The 18,038-nt window shown below is 36.8% G+C and overlaps 1 protein-coding gene across 5 annotated transcripts in view; it reads left to right on the forward strand.

Moving 5' to 3' along the window:
* Window positions 1–18,038, forward strand: part of LOC129722872 (uncharacterized) — a 477,511-nt gene that overhangs the window by 228,025 nt on the left and 231,448 nt on the right. For all 5 annotated transcript variants that reach the window (XM_055676678.1, XM_055676679.1, XM_055676680.1 and 2 more), the window contains one exon: window positions 14,509–14,659. In XM_055676678.1, the coding sequence (XP_055532653.1) occupies window positions 14,509–14,659 (151 nt within the window). The remainder of the gene's footprint in view (window positions 1–14,508; window positions 14,660–18,038) is intronic.

Here is an 18,038-nt window from a genome sequence, read left to right on the forward strand (position 1 = left end):
ACTCATGGATCTTTCGTATGCAACAATTTTTATGCTTGTAGTTGACGAGTATTTAAAATTTGAAAGTCATTTTTCGAGGTAAGAAATGATTGCCTTTCATGAGTAGAGCTTAAAATAAAAGAAAGAAAGACTTAAAAAATCATATCCTCAAAACTAAATATTAGATCAAAATTAGACGATAACATTAGAAAATTGATGAGGTATGCATGCTGTAAATAATCGAATGTTTTTCTGGCATACATTTGACCATCTCAAAATTCAATTTGCTCAATCATTTCTCCTGTTGGTCTTTTTATATTTTTTCCAATTAGAAGTATAAAAAAACTACACTGGGGTCTTTTTTTACTCGGTTGGTTGTTAGCTAAACATTGACAGCTGAGTCATGACGAAGAAATGAAATTATTTTCTGAAAAATTAAAATAGAACTATAACCAAAATGGTTCATTTGATTGGTATGAAGTTTTCAGAATATTTATAAATTTGTCTTTCCAAAAACTTGTAACGCGGACGATCGTCATGCGTTCGGTGATTCTCGTTCTGAAGGAGCTCAAACGGTTGACTTCAATGCGCCACCCCCGGAGGGGATCAACCGTCGTGTTGTATTTGCCCGGCAAGAGATCTCCTTTAGGGCGGATTCAGTAAAAGAACCCGAGCTGTGAATCGCGGAAGGTATGGCCAACAACAACCAACTTAAACGGCTATCTGAAAATTCAACGCCAGTGGAAAAAACGCAGAAGAGGTCTTTGAAACAACCCGTCGCTCGGCCAGTTAGCAAAAATCCACCACCCACTACTTTATCATCACGGGGAACAGACTCCAATCAAACTAACCGTTTCGGTCGGTAAGGTGGGTGGAGGGGATTGAGATTCCCAAGCAATCCTTACTTGGAGTAAAAAAGAAGAAAACGAACGAACCGCAACTGGACAAGCGACGTGAAGTTCCTAACAGACCGAACCAATCAATAGGGATAGCTTCTCATATTCGCCAAAATGATCTCAACTGATTTGTGGGTTTACATTATCGGTAACGTCGGTACATAGTGCACTGGTTTATTTGTAGCTAAATTACACGCATCTTCATCTTCGGCCTTTGCCGACCTCTCCTCCAATCTACCTACTGTCTCATCTCTCACTTCTTTCCCCCTCTCTATCTACTGACCTATCGTGTGCGGTTTTGGTTCTAGCGATTTCTAATCGGGCCTCTTCGTTCGAACGGGTTATTTTATTATATCATCTTCTATTACACTTTACATGCGCATGTTATTAAAAAGGGTTTGAGTACTCACTGACCGTAGACTTTTGTAGTGCTCGGGAGCATACCTCGATGATGACGACGGTGCGACGAAACAATGGCGGCGGTGCGACGAAACGATGGCGTCGCTGGTGGTTGCGATGACGCCGACGAGGGACGTGGTAAATTTCGTTCCTGTCGATATGTTGAAAACGCTTGAAGAATCGACGGGGTTCGGACTGAACCGTGGATGACCGTTAGCCAATTCTAAGCCGTGGCGGGCAAAGCGATCCTGGTTTCGCTAGAAGTGGTTGACAAAGCAGCACGTTCCACGTGCATTGATAGAACCGTTTCCTATGGTTCACTTAACGGTGGTGGGAATTGTTCGCTAATAGACAAAAAGCCGTTTGAACGGCTGTTCAAACGCGTTAGGGCGCGGTGTACGAAATTATTTTTTTAATCAATTTTACCTTATATTCTCAGGCCTTTCACGCACACGATACCACACAAATTATCCTGGGCACTAAATTCTGTCTCCTATTTACGGCGGGAAAAACATCACTGTTACTGGCTAGACTGTAAAAACTTCACTCACTTTACCTAATTATTTTATATCACTCGACAACGCGCGGATCCAACACTCCACTTACATTCGCGAACCAGGTTAAATAAAGCTGGACGCTGCGAGAATCCCTCAGTTAAATAGTGAGCAATCTTCGGGAAATTTGAACCGGAAGTACGTTATCTAGCCGAAACAGGACAACGACCTTTCCAAACTACAGGTTCTCCCAAAAACCAATTCGTTGTTAATCCGGACTGGCATCTCTTTTTCGTTCAAGCCGTTTAAATTAAGCCATCTCAGATTCTGCCGACTACTAAGAATTTCCCTACTAAGAGAGATCTTGCCCGACGGAGTTAAGTGTTCACGCAGCAGGGACTTTCATAGAAGCTATGCGAACCGCAGCAGAGAGCCGCATAAGCTTTGTACGTTCGCTCGAAAAGGTGCGTGTCTGAGATATTTGCATACTTGCGTCTTGTGCCATTCTTATCTAGATATTCGATTTGAAGTTGGTGTCATAATTATCACCACAATAGTGAACCAGAATACAACGAAGATTTTGGTGAACAATACGGATAACAATCATACTATAATAATAATTCCTAACATTGAAATAACTCTAATCATGCATTTGTACAATATCTATATAAGTCAAAATGTGACCATGTTACAAACTATACACAAAAAAAATTAAAAAAAACATTTCTCAGGAAGTGTTTGATTTAGTCTCAATTTTCTGTATGAAAACTACGAAAGGTTAGCTTACATTGCTATTAAATCCAAATTCAATCAAAAAACAATCCAATTCAATCCATATATAATCCAAATCAATTCCAAAAACAATCCAAATCCAATCCAGATCAAAGTCAAAATCTATATCCAAAGCCTATCCACAACCATTTCAAGAAGAATCCAATCCAATTCCAAACCAAAACCGTTTCAAAATCAAATCAAATCAAATCCAAATCAAAAACAAAATCCATGACCAAATCGGATCCACAACCAATTCAAATGGAATCCAATAGAAGTGCAAACCACATCAAATCCAAATTAATTCATAATCTTTTCCAAATCCAATCCAAGTCCAAAATAAAATCAACACCTAAAGCGATCCAAAAAAATTCAAACGTTATCCAATCCAAATCCAATCAAAATTCAATGCAAATCCAATACAAATCCAATCCAATTCCATTCATAATCCAATCCAAATCCAATCCAAATCCAATCCAAATCCAATCCAAATCCAATCCAAAACCAATCCAAATCCAATCCAAATTCAATCTAATCCAAATCCAATCCAAATCGAATCCAAATCCAATCCAAATTCAATCCAAATCCAATCCAAATCCAGTCCAAATCACATCCAAATCTAATTCAAATTAATCAAAATCCAATCCAACTCCAATCCAAATCCAATCAAAATCCGATTCAAATCCAATCCAAATCCAATCCATATCCAATCCAAATCCAATCCAAATCCAATCCAAATTCATTCCAAATCCAATCCAAATCCAATCCAAATCCAATCCAAATCCAATCCAAATCCAATCCAAATCCAATCCAAATCCAATCCAAATCCAATCCAAATCCAATCCAAATCCAATCCAAATCCAATCCAAATCCAATCCAAATACAATCCAAATCCAATCCAAATCCAATCCAAAACCAATCCAAATCCAATCCAACTCCAATCCAAATCCAATCCAAATCCAATCCAAATCCAATCCAAATCCAATCCAAATGCAATCCAAATCCAATCCAAATCCAATCCAAATCAAATCCAAATTCAATCCAAATCCAATCCAAATCCAACCCAATCCAAAACCAATCCAAATCCAATCCAACTCCAATCCAAATCCAATCCAAATCCAATCCAAATCCAATCCAAATCCAATCCAAATCCAATCCAAATCCAATCCAAATGCAATCCAAATCCAATCCAAATCCAATCCAAATCAAATCCAAATTCAATCCAAATCCAATCCAAATCCAACCCAATCCAAATCCAATCCAAATCCAATCCAAATCCAATCCAAATCCAATCCAAATCCAATCCAAATCCAATCCAAAACCAATCCAAATCCAATCTAAATCCAATCCAAATCCAATCCAAATCCAATCCAAATCCAATCCAAATCCAATCCAAATACAATCCAAATCCAATCCAAATCCAATCCAAATTCAATCTTATCCAAATCCAATCCAAATCGAATCCAAATCCAATCCAAATTCAATCCAAATCCAATCCAAATCCAGTCCAAATCACATCCAAATCCAATTCAAATTAATCAAAATCCAATCCAAATCCAATGCAAATCCAATCAAAATCCAATTCAAATCCAATCCAAATCCAATCCAAATCCAATCCAAATCCAATCCAAATCCAATCCAAATCCAATCCAAATCCAATCCAAATCCAGTCCAAATCACATCCAAATCCAATTCAAATTAATCAAAATCCAATCCAAATCCAATCCAAATCCAATCAAAATCCAATTCAAATCCAATCCAAATCCAATCCAAATCCAATCCAAATCCAATCCAAATCCAATCCAAATCCAATCCAAATCCAAACCAAATCCAATCCAAATCCAATCCAAATCCAATCCAAATCCAATCCAAATCCAATCCAAATCCAATCCAAATCCAATCCAAATCCAATCCAAATCCAATCCAAATCCAATCCAAATTCAATCTAATCCAAATCCAATCCAAATCGAATCCAAATCCAATCCAAATCCAATTCAAATTAATCAAAATCCAATCCAAATCCAATCCAAATCCAATCCAAATCCAATCCAATTCCAATCCAAATCCAATCCAAATCCAATCCAATCCAAATCCAATCCAAATCCAGTCCAAATCACATCCAAATCCAATCCAAATCCAATTCAAATTAATCAAAATCCAATCCAAATCCAATCCAAATCCAATCCAAATCCAATCCAAATCCAATCCAAATCCAATCCAAATCCAATCCAAATCCAATCCAAATCCAATCCAAATCCAATCCAAATCCAATCCAAATCCAATCCAAATCCAATCCAAATCCAATCCAAATCCAATCCAAATCCAATCCAAATCCAATCCAACTCCAATCCAACTCCAATCCAAATCCAATCCAAATCCAATCCAAATCCAATCCAAATCCAATCCAAATCCAATCCAAATCCAATCCAAATCCAATCCAAATCCAATCCAAATCCAATCCAAATCCAATCCAAATTCAATCCAAATCCAATCCAAATCCAACCCAATCCAAATCCAATCCAAATCCAATCCAAATCCAATCCAAATCCAATCCAAATTCAATCCAAATCCAATCCAAATCCAATCCAAATCCAATCCAAATCCAATCCAAATCCAATCTAAATCCAATCCAAATCCAATCCAAATCCAATCCAAATCCAATCCAAATCCAATCCAAATCCAATCCAAATTCAATCTAATCCAAATCCAATCCAAATCGAATCCAAATCCAATCCAAATCCAATTCAAATCCAATCCAAATCCAATCCAAATCCATTCCAAATCCAATCCAAATCCAATCCAAATCCAATTCAAATTAATCAAAATCCAATCCAAATCCAATCCAAATCCAATCAAAATCCAATTCAAATCCAATCCAAATCCAATCCAAATCCAATCCAAATCCAATCCAAATCCAATCCAAATCCAATCCAATCCAAATCCAATCCAAATCCAATCCAAATCCAATCCAAATCCAATCCAAATCCAATCTAAATCCAATCCAAATCCAATCCAAATCCAATCCAAATCCAATCCAAATCCAATCCAAATCCAATCCAAATCCAATCCAAATCCAATCCAAATCCAATCCAAATCCAATCCAAATCCAATACAAATCCAATCCAAATCCAATCCAACTCCAATCCAACTCCAATCCAAATCCAATCCAAATCCAATCCAAATCCAATCCAAATCCAATCCAAATCCAATCCAAATCCAATCCAAATCCAATCCAAATCCAATTCAAATTAATCAAAATCCAATCCAAATCCATTCCAAATCCAATCCAAATCCAATCCAAATCCAATTCAAATTAATCAAAATCCAATCCAAATCCAATCCAAATCCAATCAAAATCCAATTCAAATCCAATCCAAATCCAATCCAAATCCAATCCAAATCCAATCCAAATCCAATCCAAATCCAATCCAATCCAAATCCAATCCAAATCCAATCCAAATCCAATCCAAATCCAATCCAAATCCAATTCAAATTAATCAAAATCCAATCCAAATCCATTCCAAATCCAATCCAAATCCAATCCAAATCCAATCCAAATCCAATCAAAATCCAATTCAAATCCAATCCAAATCCAATCCAAATCCAATCCAAATCCAATCCAAATCCAATCCAAATCCAATCCAATCCAAATCCAATCCAAATCCAATCCAAATCCAATCCAAATCCAATCCAAATCCAATCCAAATCCAATCCAAATCCAATCCAAATCCAATCCAAATCCAATCCAAATCCAATCCAAATCCAATCCAAATTCAATCTAATCCAAATCCAATCCAAATCGAATCCAAATCCAATCCAAATCCAATTCAAATTAATCAAAATCCAATCCAAATCCAATCCAAATCCAATCCAAATCCAATCCAAATCCAATCCAATTCCAATCCAAATCCAATCCAAATCCAATCCAATCCAAATCCAATCCAAATCCAGTCCAAATCACATCCAAATCCAATCCAAATCCAATTCAAATTAATCAAAATCCAATCCAAATCCAATCCAAATCCAATCCAAATCCAATCCAAATCCAATCCAAATCCAATCCAAATCCAGTCCAAATCACATCCAAATCCAATCCAAATCCAATTCAAATTAATCAAAATCCAATCCAAATCCAATCCAAATCAAATCCAAATCCAATCCAAATCCAATCCAAATCCAATCCAAATCCAACCCAATCCAAATCCAATCCAAATCCAATCCAAATCCAATCCAAATCCAAATTCAATCCAAATCCAATCCAAATCCAATCCAAATCCAATCCAAATCCAATCCAAATCCAATCTAAATCCAATCCAAATCCAATCCAAATCCAATCCAAATCCAATCCAAATCCAATCCAAATCCAATCCAAAACCAATCCAAATTCAATCCAAATCCAATCCAAATCCAACCCAATCCAAATCCAATCCAAATCCAATCCAAATCCAATCCAAATCCAATCCAAATCCAATCCAAATCCAATCCAAATCCAATCCAAATCCAATCCAAATCCAATCCAAATCCAATCCAAATCCAATCCAAATCCAATCTAAATCCAATCCAAATCCAATCCAAATCCAATCTAAATCCAATCCAAATCCAATCCAAATCCAATCCAAATCCAATCCAAATCCAATCCAAATTCAATCTAATCCAAATCCAATCCAAATCGAATCCAAATCCAATTCAAATTAATCAAAATCCAATCCAAATCCAATCCAAATCCAATCAAAATCCAATTCAAATCCAATCCAAATCCAATCCAAATCCAATCCAAATCCAATCCAAATCCAATCCAAATCCAATCCAAATCCAATCCAAATCCATTCCAAATCCAATCCAAATCCAATCCAAATCCAATCCAAATCCAATCCAAATCCATTCCAAATCCAATCCAAATCCAATCCAAATCCAATCCAAATCCAATCCAAATCCAATCCAAATCCAATCCAAATCCAATCCAATCCAAATCCAATCCAAATCCAATCCAAATCCAATCCATATCCAATCCAAATCCAATCCAAATCCAATCCAAATCCAATCCAAATTCAATCCAAATCCAATCCAAATCCAATCCAAATCCAATCCAAATCCAATCTAAATCCAATCCAAATCCAATCCAAATCCAATCCAAATCCAATCCAAATCCAATCCAAATCCAATCCAAATCCAGTCCAAATCACATCCAAATCCAATCCAAATCCAATTCAAATTAATCAAAATCCAATCCAAATCCAATCCAAATCAAATCCAAATCCAATCCAAATTCAATCCAAATCCAATCCAAATCCAACCCAATTCAAATCCAATCCAAATCCAATCCAAATCCAATCCAAATCCAATCCGAATTCAATCCAAATCCAATCCAAATCCAATCCAAATCCAATCCAAATCCAATCCAAATCCAATCTAAATCCAATCCAAATCCAATCCAAATCCAATCCAAATCCAATCCAAATACAATCTAAATCCAATCCAAATTCAATCTAATCCAAATCCAATCCAAATCGAATCCAAATCCAATCCAAATCCAATTCAAATTAATCAAAATCCAATCCAAATCCATTCCAAATCCAATCCAAATCCAATCCAATTCCAATCCAAATCCAATCCAAATCCAATCCAATCCAAATCCAATCCAAATCCAGTCCAAATCACATCCAAATCCAATCCAAATCCAATTCAAATTAATCAAAATCCAATCCAAATCCAATCCAAATCCAAATCCAATCCAAATCCAATCCAAATCCAATCCAAATCCAATCCAAATCCAATCCAAATCCAATCCAAATCCAATCCAAATCCAATCCAAATCCAATCCAAATCCAATCCAAATCCAATCCAAATCCAATCCAAATCCAATCCAAATCCAATCCAAATCCAATCCAAATCCAATCCAAATCCAATCCAAATCCAATCCAAATCCAATCCAAATCCAATCCAAATCCAATCCAACTCCAATCCAAATCCAATCCAAATCCAATCCAAATCCAATCCAAATCCAATCCAAATCCAATCCAAATCCAGTCCATATCACATCCAAATCCAATCCAAATCCAATTCAAATTAATCAAAATCCAATTCAAATCCAATCCAAATCCAATCCAAATCCAATCCAAAACCAATCCAAATTCAATCCAAATCCAATCCAAATCCAACCCAATCCAAATCCAATCCAAATCCAATCCAAATCCAATCCAAATCCAATCCAAATCCAATCCAAATCCAATCCAAATCCAATCCAAATCCAATCCAAATCCAATCCAAATCCAATCCAAATCCAATCTAAATCCAATCCAAATCCAATCCAAATCCAATCTAAATCCAATCCAAATCCAATCCAAATCCAATCCAAATCCAATCCAAATTCAATCCAATCCAAATCCAATTCAAATTAATCAAAATCCAATCCAAATCCAATTCAAATTAATCAAAATCCAATCAAAATCCAATTCAAATCCAATCCAAATCCAATCCAAATCCAATCCAAATCCAATCCAAATCCAATCCAAATCCAATCCAAATCCAATCCAAATCCAATCCAAATCCATTCCAAATCCAATCCAAATCCAATCCAAATCCAATCCAAATCCATTCCAAATCCAATCCAAATCCAATCCAAATCCAATCCAAATCCAATCCAAATCCAATCCAAATCCAATCCAAATCCAATCCAAATCCAATCCAAATCCAATCTAAATCCAATCCAAATCCAATCCAAATCCAATCCAAATCCAATCCAAATCCAATCCAAATCCAATCCAAATCCAGTCCAAATCACATCCAAAACCAATCCAAATCCAATTCAAATTAATCAAAATCCAATCCAAATCCAATCCAAATCAAATCCAAATCCAATCCAAATTCAATCCAAATCCAATCCAAATCCAACCCAATTCAAATCCAATCCAAATCCAATCCAAATCCAATCCGAATTCAATCCAAATCCAATCCAAATCCAATCCAAATCCAATCCAAATCCAATCCAAATCCAATCTAAATCCAATCCAAATCCAATCCAAATCCAATCCAAATCCAATCCAAATACAATCTAAATCCAATCCAAATTCAATCTAATCCAAATCCAATCCAAATCGAATCCAAATCCAATCCAAATCCAATTCAAATTAATCAAAATCCAATCCAAATCCATTCCAAATCCAATCCAAATCCAATCCAATTCCAATCCAAATCCAATCCAAATCCAATCCAATCCAAATCCAATCCAAATCCAGTCCAAATCACATCCAAATCCAATCCAAATCCAATTCAAATTAATCAAAATCCAATCCAAATCCAATCCAAATCCAAATCCAATCCATATCCAATCCAAATCCAATCCAAATCCAATCCAAATCCAATCCAAATCCAATCCAAATCCAATCCAAATCCAATCCAAATCCAATCCAAATCCAATCCAAATCCAATCCAAATCCAATCCAAATCCAATCCAAATCCAATCCAAATCCAATCCAACTCCAATCCAACTCCAATCCAAATCCAATCCAAATCCAATCCAAATCCAATCCAAATCCAATCCAAATCCAATCCAAATCCAATCCAAATCCAATCCAAATCCAATCCAAATCCAATCCAAATCCAATCCAAATCCAATCCAAATCCAATCCAAATCCAATCCAAATCCAATCCAAATCCAATCCAAATCCAATCCAAATCCAATCCAAATCCAATCCAAATCCAATCCAAATCCAATCCAAATCCAATCCAAATCCAATCCAAATACAATCCAAATCCAATCCAAGCCAATCCAAATCCAATCCAAATCCAATCCAAATCCAATCCAAATCAAATCCAAATCCAATCCAAATTCAATCCAAATCCAATCCAAATCCAACCCAATCCAAATCCAATCCAAATCCAATCCAAATCCAATCCAAATCCAATCCAAATCCAATCCAAATCCAATCCAAATCCAATCCAAATCCAATCCAAATCCAATCCAAATCCAATCCAAATCCAATCGAAATCCAATCCAAATCCAATCCAATCCAAATCCAATCCAAATCCAATCCAAATCCAATCCAAATCCAATCCAAATCCAATCCAAATCCAATCCAAATCCAATCCAAATCCAATCCAAATCCAATCCAAATCCAATCCAAATTTAATCCAAATCCAATCCAAATCCAATCTAAATCCAATTCAAATCAAATCCAAACACAATCCAAATCCAATCCAAATCCAATCCAAATCCAATCCAAATACAATCCAAATCCAATCCAAATCCAATCCAAATCCAATTCAAATGCAATCCAATCCAAATCGAATCCAAATTCAATCCCAATCCAATCCAATTGCAATCCAAATCCAATTTCAATCCAAATTCAATCCAAATCTTATCCAATTTCAATCCAAATCCAATTCAAATCCAATCTAGATCAGTTTTAATCCAAATCTAATACAAATCCAGATTTAATTCACATCCTCTTTTGAACCTGATCCACAACTCAAATATATTCCAATAACAAATTTATTCCAGTTCCAATGCAAACCTTGTTTTAATACAATCCAAATCCATCATATTCCATATCCAAATGAGATCCACAACCTATTCAAATGAAATCTAAGTTCAATTTAGATTCTATCCATTTCTAATTTAATTCGAATCCCATCCAAATGCAGTTCAAAACAGCCATGCCATTATCCGATCCACATTTATTTCAACTCCAATCCAAATTGGATGGGATTGGGATTTGATTGGGAATAGATTTGGATGGAATTTTGGAATGAATTGGAATTGGATTCGGATAGAATTTTGATAGGATTTTGATTAAATTTTGATTTGATTTTGATTGAGTTCAGATTTGAGCTGGATTTGGACTGAATTTTGATTGGAATTGGATTGGATTTCGATTGAATTTAGATTAAATTTTTATTTGTTTTGAATTGGATATCTTTTTCGATTCAAATTTGATTGGCAACATTTTTGAATTGATTTTGAATTCATTGAGCACTGAATATGGATTCGATTCGTTTTGGATTGGATTAGTAATTGATTGAGTTTTAATGAATCGCGAGCTGAGGTTTTCCTAGAAGTTTTTGGTTGAATTCGTCGCAGCAAATTTCATCATTAAAGCAACATCTGACTTTATTTTTTTTTTTCAAAAATTTATCTGGTTTTATAGTCGTAAATTATTTGCTTAACATATTGACGCCTGGTGATTAAAACATCAAACATCACGAATTATTACATACACCTTAGACAAACCAAGAAGATTTTGTTGATAAATGACGCAGGGAAACATACAACCAAGAGCCGCAATGTGTTAGTTAGTGAGAGTGTTCATGTGCTGCATTTTATTTATTGATTCAACGTTGAAGTTAATTTCAATCTCCTTTTCACACACATCTGCAGATACTTTCCCGTAGCGCTCCTGTCTCAAATGTCAAATAGTATACGCAACCGTTTTGTTCACTGTTTTTTTTTTCGCCGAATAATAATGAAATAGGAATATTTTGAGCAATTGGAGATCTAAGAAACTAGTAACATGTGCCAAATATACGACAGAAAGTTTTTTTAAACTCTAATATTCCTGTATGCCTAACCGCGAAGCAGGGCCGAATTTCTTTTTAGAATAGGGAAAAGCCAGCTTGAATAGATCCTGCATATTGATTGCTCCTCCTCAAGCGGGCATAAAAATCCTGTCATCTTTTCTTTTTAAAAATATGTTTTAAAAATGCATATAGTTTTTTAATTTACAACTAACAATAACATTAATGTTCTTCTCTATATGACTAATCAATAATCCTTAATACTATTCGTTGAGGAATGATGGGTCCTTGCCCCTTGGAAATCAATCCCTGAGCTCAAAAACAGAGAAACAAAAACAACAATTTTTTTTATCCTCGAAGATCGGCAGAAAGGAAGAACGACAGTATGTGTTTTTACTTGACTGGGAATGAATGTTATTGCTTTTCAATTAACAAATCCGTTTTCAAAAAGAGTTTTTTTCATTATTGCTTCTAAAGTAACAAGTAAAATTTTTTTGTGAACTTTTGGTTCCATTCATTTTTTTACTGTCGATTGATTAGAATATAAATAAAAAGCAAAGCAAAGCCAAAGTTACAATACGCTGTTGGAACTTCACGTTTATTGGACAAAGTTTTTGTAGTTGAATGGTAACTCAAGATTAGTTTTGCGTTGTTCATATTCAATGTTTGTGAGGAGGTATTCTATCCTAAAATTATTTCAGTGGTTGAGAAGTTATCGACGTTTAATATCTCACATTCCAAGGTTTCAGTTCCATACTTTAGTTTTTACGGAATGTGCCCCAGTATCGTAAACCAAAATGTCAAAAATGAAACATTTTTATCCATGCGGGTTAATTGCGCTGTCAGCACAAAACAACGCTATTTGGTTTTTCGTCCCGATCGAACAACTTCTTCGTCCCACGAATCCTAGTGAATTAACTTCTACCTGGTTCAACCTTCATCGCGTACTGAATGTGGCAATGCCATTCGACGACCACATTCTCGTGATCATCGCTCTAATTGTTTCGTTCTCGCTTATTTATGACCGTGCAGTGCAATGCTGGCAAGTATGGCAACGACAACGACGACGACGACGACGACGACTACGGTAAACAATCGCAACAAAATGTCAAACCAAAGCGGCCTCCACGGAGCCTTCCTCCGAATAGAAGAAGAAGCTCTAATCCCGAGGAGGCTTGGGGGCGGGATAAGACATGCTAAAATAACGAGTTCACTTGTGTAAGATTTGTTTGCATTCCTTCCGACATGGTTTGACTCCCGCAAACACATGCTTAGAATGTTTTTTTCCGCGACTGTGCTGTGCAACCTAAGAAAAGATCACAACCTTCCGATAGGGATGCGCTCAACGACGAGACTCGAGCTCTGGAGTTTGTCCACGGCTAACCCACCCTACTGGACAACAAGGTCGTAGAACTCGTTCGAAACGATAAGCCAGTAGGAATTGAGCAATCGCCTGACTAGCGAAGTAAATGTCAGAAAAATCCCATTTATTTTGTGGAAACAGAAACGAGAATTACACTTTTGACTCACCCAACTTATTTATGAGTAAGCACAGTATGTAATCAACCATCTCAAGATTTGTTTTCCAAAAATCTAGTGTATGACTTCAAACGTTCGTGGAATTGCCTAAACCGGAAACATCTTCACCAACCCAGCTGCCATTCATCAAATTAACAGCAAATTTCCAGTCAAATTTGGTGCGTGGGCGGCTCGCTGATCCAGGGCAGACCATCGCAAAAACTACACTCAGTGTCGCGGGGGTTACATAACCTAACAGTCTCTCTGATGGATCTACTAACCATTAGTCCAGTAGCAACACCGACGACGACGACGACGACGACGTGCTTCCATTCGGTATTTCTGCGATTGCTCCACATCAATCCGCACTACCCCTCATGCATCCAATAGTGGTGCACTATGGTCACACCACGCCGACAAACCAAAAGGCCTTTGCGAAACGCGCTGCTAAATGAATTTAAAGCAAGAGATTAATATTTTTATATCGCACAACCCGAGACGCGGTGCGCCGCATTCGCAGGCAATCCGAAATTCAATTGGAGCATTCAACGTACAACAATGGATGGCTGCGTCGAGCGTGGATTGCGCCAGTTGGCATTGGGGTGGTCCGATGACTTATATGGAACCGAGCCGGGTTCCCACGTGGTCCTATACCATGTGGTCACATGGGTCGCCATGAGTCATTACTAATTGGATTGTTTTCGACAGGTATTTTTAGTCTGAAATCGGAGTGCCTCTAACGGGTGTGTCGATCTGGGTTGGCAAAACTCAAGGCCAAACACGGACAGTTTATTCTAAGACGGGGTCTTTGATCCGATTAGGTGTTCACCTTTCAGCGTTAGGTTCGGTGGGGAATTTATTTTTTGTAATATGTTAAAAAATTTTATCTCCCCAGCACAAAGCATACTAATCAGGGTTTATTCGTTTGTTGTTTTCAGCTTGGGCTCCCTCGAGGCTACCCTACCGCGTGAGATGGTGTCACGGCGCAAAATTTTGTCCCGTTCGCGGGACGATCTGAATCTGGACTCGACGTTCATCGCCCAGGAGGAAGAGGAAGACGTTTGGTACCAGAAGGAAAAACTCTATAAGGTAAGTTATACAGAAAAAAAAACGACAGCCGTTGCCCATTAGCCGAGTGAAGCTCGACTTTTATCGGTCGATAATTGAGAGAAAGAAACGGTGCGACAGGTAGAAAGTAAGGTGTGGGATATGATACGGTTGTTTGTTTTTATCACTTCCAAGTGTGGATTCGGTTTCCGTGCGGTAGGAATGCGAATGTTGCGTAAGATAAACACGCAGCAGAAAGACAGAGCAAATGGAAATCGTTGTGACATAATTGATCAACGTCAATCAAGTTTGGCCGTCAAGCAACTGAACTAAATGTGAACCATGTTGGGTATAGGCTGGCACACTGACAGTTGTGCTCCGGACTTCGAAACGCGGTTAGATGATAGTTTATTTTTTCTGCTGTACCTTCTCGTTTACTTAGAGGGTTTAATGTGTATATAGTTTACGCATGACGAGAATCAATGAGAGTTGTTTGGCCTAAAGGAAACATGAGAACTGGTGACCGATTAGTATGCTGTTGAAGGAAAAGGTTTTCGAAACTGAAGTAGAGTTGTTCTTTTAGTTGATGATTTCAGATTCAAAACATATCTTTTACATGTTCATGAGTAGTAGAGGAACATTTCTTCGTCAGGTTCGTCTTTTTGCTTGTTTTCTTATGCTCACAAAAAAGGTTACGAAATTACTATTTTTGTTGTGATAGAATGTCGCAGTTCGATATCAAATTATACTTAGCACACACCACAAGCAAATCAATAAGCAAGTTTCTTCCAATTCCTCAATGTTGAAACAAATGCCCGATTTAATCGAATTATAAACGTTGGTTGCAATCATCGTAAGCTAACAGTTACTAAATGATTTTGTAGTTATGAAAATCCTAGTTCGAGTTGCTTTTCCGCGTACCACAATGATTGGCATAATTATGACAAAACAAATAAACCGAATTCGAGCAAACACGAAAAGAAAAAGTTATCCCTATACCAGAAATGCTGATGCTGGGAACGACTTTGGATAAAAATTCTTGAAGGCTACAAATGATATTTATTACACGATTACCGGTAATTGCAGGAAATGGGTGAAAATTAAAATCTAACGCAGTGCGAAAAAAGTGTGAATTCACAATTTTCTTTCTTTAATTTTTCGTTAACATCAATTTTACCGTGGATATTTCTCCGCACTTCACCCGAGCTTCGGAAATATTACTTCTTTCGTTGCCCGATGCGACAAAAATAGGATTTTGAAAGTTTTGCTCTGTTCAGAGTCCGGACCGAGTTTGCCGGTTTAATGTCGAACACGTCTTTTGTGACCTTTTCAACTGTATTCCTCTCCTATTTCTTTGTTAGTTTTCTTGTTTTTAATTAATTCATTTCGTTGACTCATCGGTTCTTGAATCTAAATATAAGTCCTACTTATAATAAAACTGACCAGAGGTGAAGCATTGAGTTCCTCTTCAGGGAATTGTAATTGTGACGCGGTGTTGGTAGGAGGAACGAGGTTTCGATAAGACTCCTTCCTCTTGACATAATAAGTCCCTCTTAGAATTAACCCGGCCAGAGAGGAACGTTAGGTGTAGCCTCAATCCAGGGAATTGTAATTTGGCTATATTGGTAAAATAGAAAGAGGCTCGGTATAGTAGAGCAGTAAGCTTGAAACGAAAGGGTAAACTCTCACACACTAGCACGGTTGTAAATGAAACAGCGTATTATTCACTTCGATAGTGATACTGCCAATAATATGAAGTGCGGAGTACAGAAAACACCTTGGCAATATCACAATAGATCAAATGTCTCTGGTCGCAGTAATGAGTCCACACAAAGTAAAAAATTTTTTTCAATTCCTTCCCATCTGGTGTTACAAATTTGTTCTGACCTCTACCTTTTTTCAGACTGCTTTACATGCTTTTGAACAACTTCTTATCGTCTCTGCTATTATTGTTTTCTTTGTGATCCACTGTTTACCTTGTTTCATTTCTTTTTCTCAATTATTTTCTAGAAATTGTTATATTTTCTTTTTTGAATGTTGAGTTTGTTACTAATTCTGTTATTCTGTGACCCTTTTTGACACAACTAGTTTACTTATATTCCTTTTTTTGTATTTTACTTTAAAATTTTGCATTTTTAGAATTTTTCTAGCTGCTTTGGTGGGCGGTATACTTTTGATATTGCGGTTGATTTTTTTAAATGTTTCATTAACATATTCTTAACTCAACTTTCAACCTCATTATTTTTGTTTTGTGTTTCTATAAATATTCAGTCGGCTTCGATAATATTGGAGTTGAACTAGAATCACAAAATAACTTCGTTTAGTTGTGAATGAAAGATGAAGAGTTTCCGCAAAATCTTACAGGGAGAATCATTGATTGGATGTGTAAGTTTAAAGACAAAAAATATTTCTGGCATGAGACAGTCAACTGTTTGAGTATCAATAGAGCATTCCAATCCCAATTATTCTCAATTATTCTCTCTCTCACTTTTTCTCTCTTTCTCTCTCTCTCACTCTCTCACTCTCTCTCTCTCTTGTTCCTCTCTCTCGTTCCTTCTCTTTCTTTCTCTCTCTCTCTGTCAATGTCTCTTTTTATTTTTCTCTCTCTATTTTTGCCTTTTTTCTCTCTCTTTCTATTCTTCTTTCTCTGCGTTTCTCTCTTTGTACTCTTCTCTCTCTATATTTCTCTCTAGGTTTCTCTTTCTCATTCTCTCTTTGTCCTTTTCATTAACTAATTTTTAACCTTCTATTCTCTTTCTCTCTCCCTCTAAGTCTCTCTCTCTTTCTCTCGCTCTATATTTTTGTCTCGTGTTTCTCTCTCTGTCTATTTTTCTTTCTTCCTATTATCTCTTTTTCTATTCTTCTTTCTCCATTGTTATCTCCCTACTCTTCTCCCTTTATGTTTCTGTCTCTCTCTATGTTTCTCTTTCCAATTCCCTCTCTTTGTCGTTCTCGCCAACTATTTTTTCTCTTGCTTTTCTTTCTTTCTCTCTCTATCTTGCTCTTTCTATTCATTTCTCTTTATTTTTCTCTCTCTATCCATTTTTCTCTCAATTTCTCTCTCTCTCTATCGTTCTTTCTCTACTTTTATTTCTTTATTTTTCTCTCTATCCATTTCTCTCTAGGTCAGGCCCGGATTTGAGGGGGGGGGGGGGCAAAAGGGGCAAATGCCCCGGGCCTCCCGATTGAAGGGACTTCCCTAGTCCTAGGGCGACCTTTTTTTTGCTCGTCACCTTCCAGAACGTTACCGCTAAATGTTTTCAGAAAAGGGGGCCTCACAAACAAATTAGCCCCGGGCCCCCCAGCGTCTAAATCCGGCCCTGCTCTAGGTCGTTCTGTCTATCTAGTTTTGTTTCTCTCTTTCTCTCTCTTTATTTTTCTCTCTCTCTCCTTGTCTCTCCTCATTTTGTTTCAATTTTTT

The sequence above is a fragment of the Wyeomyia smithii genome, chromosome 2 (genome assembly GCF_029784165.1).
Source record: "Wyeomyia smithii strain HCP4-BCI-WySm-NY-G18 chromosome 2, ASM2978416v1, whole genome shotgun sequence".
Lineage (NCBI taxonomy): Eukaryota > Metazoa > Arthropoda > Insecta > Diptera > Culicidae > Wyeomyia > Wyeomyia smithii.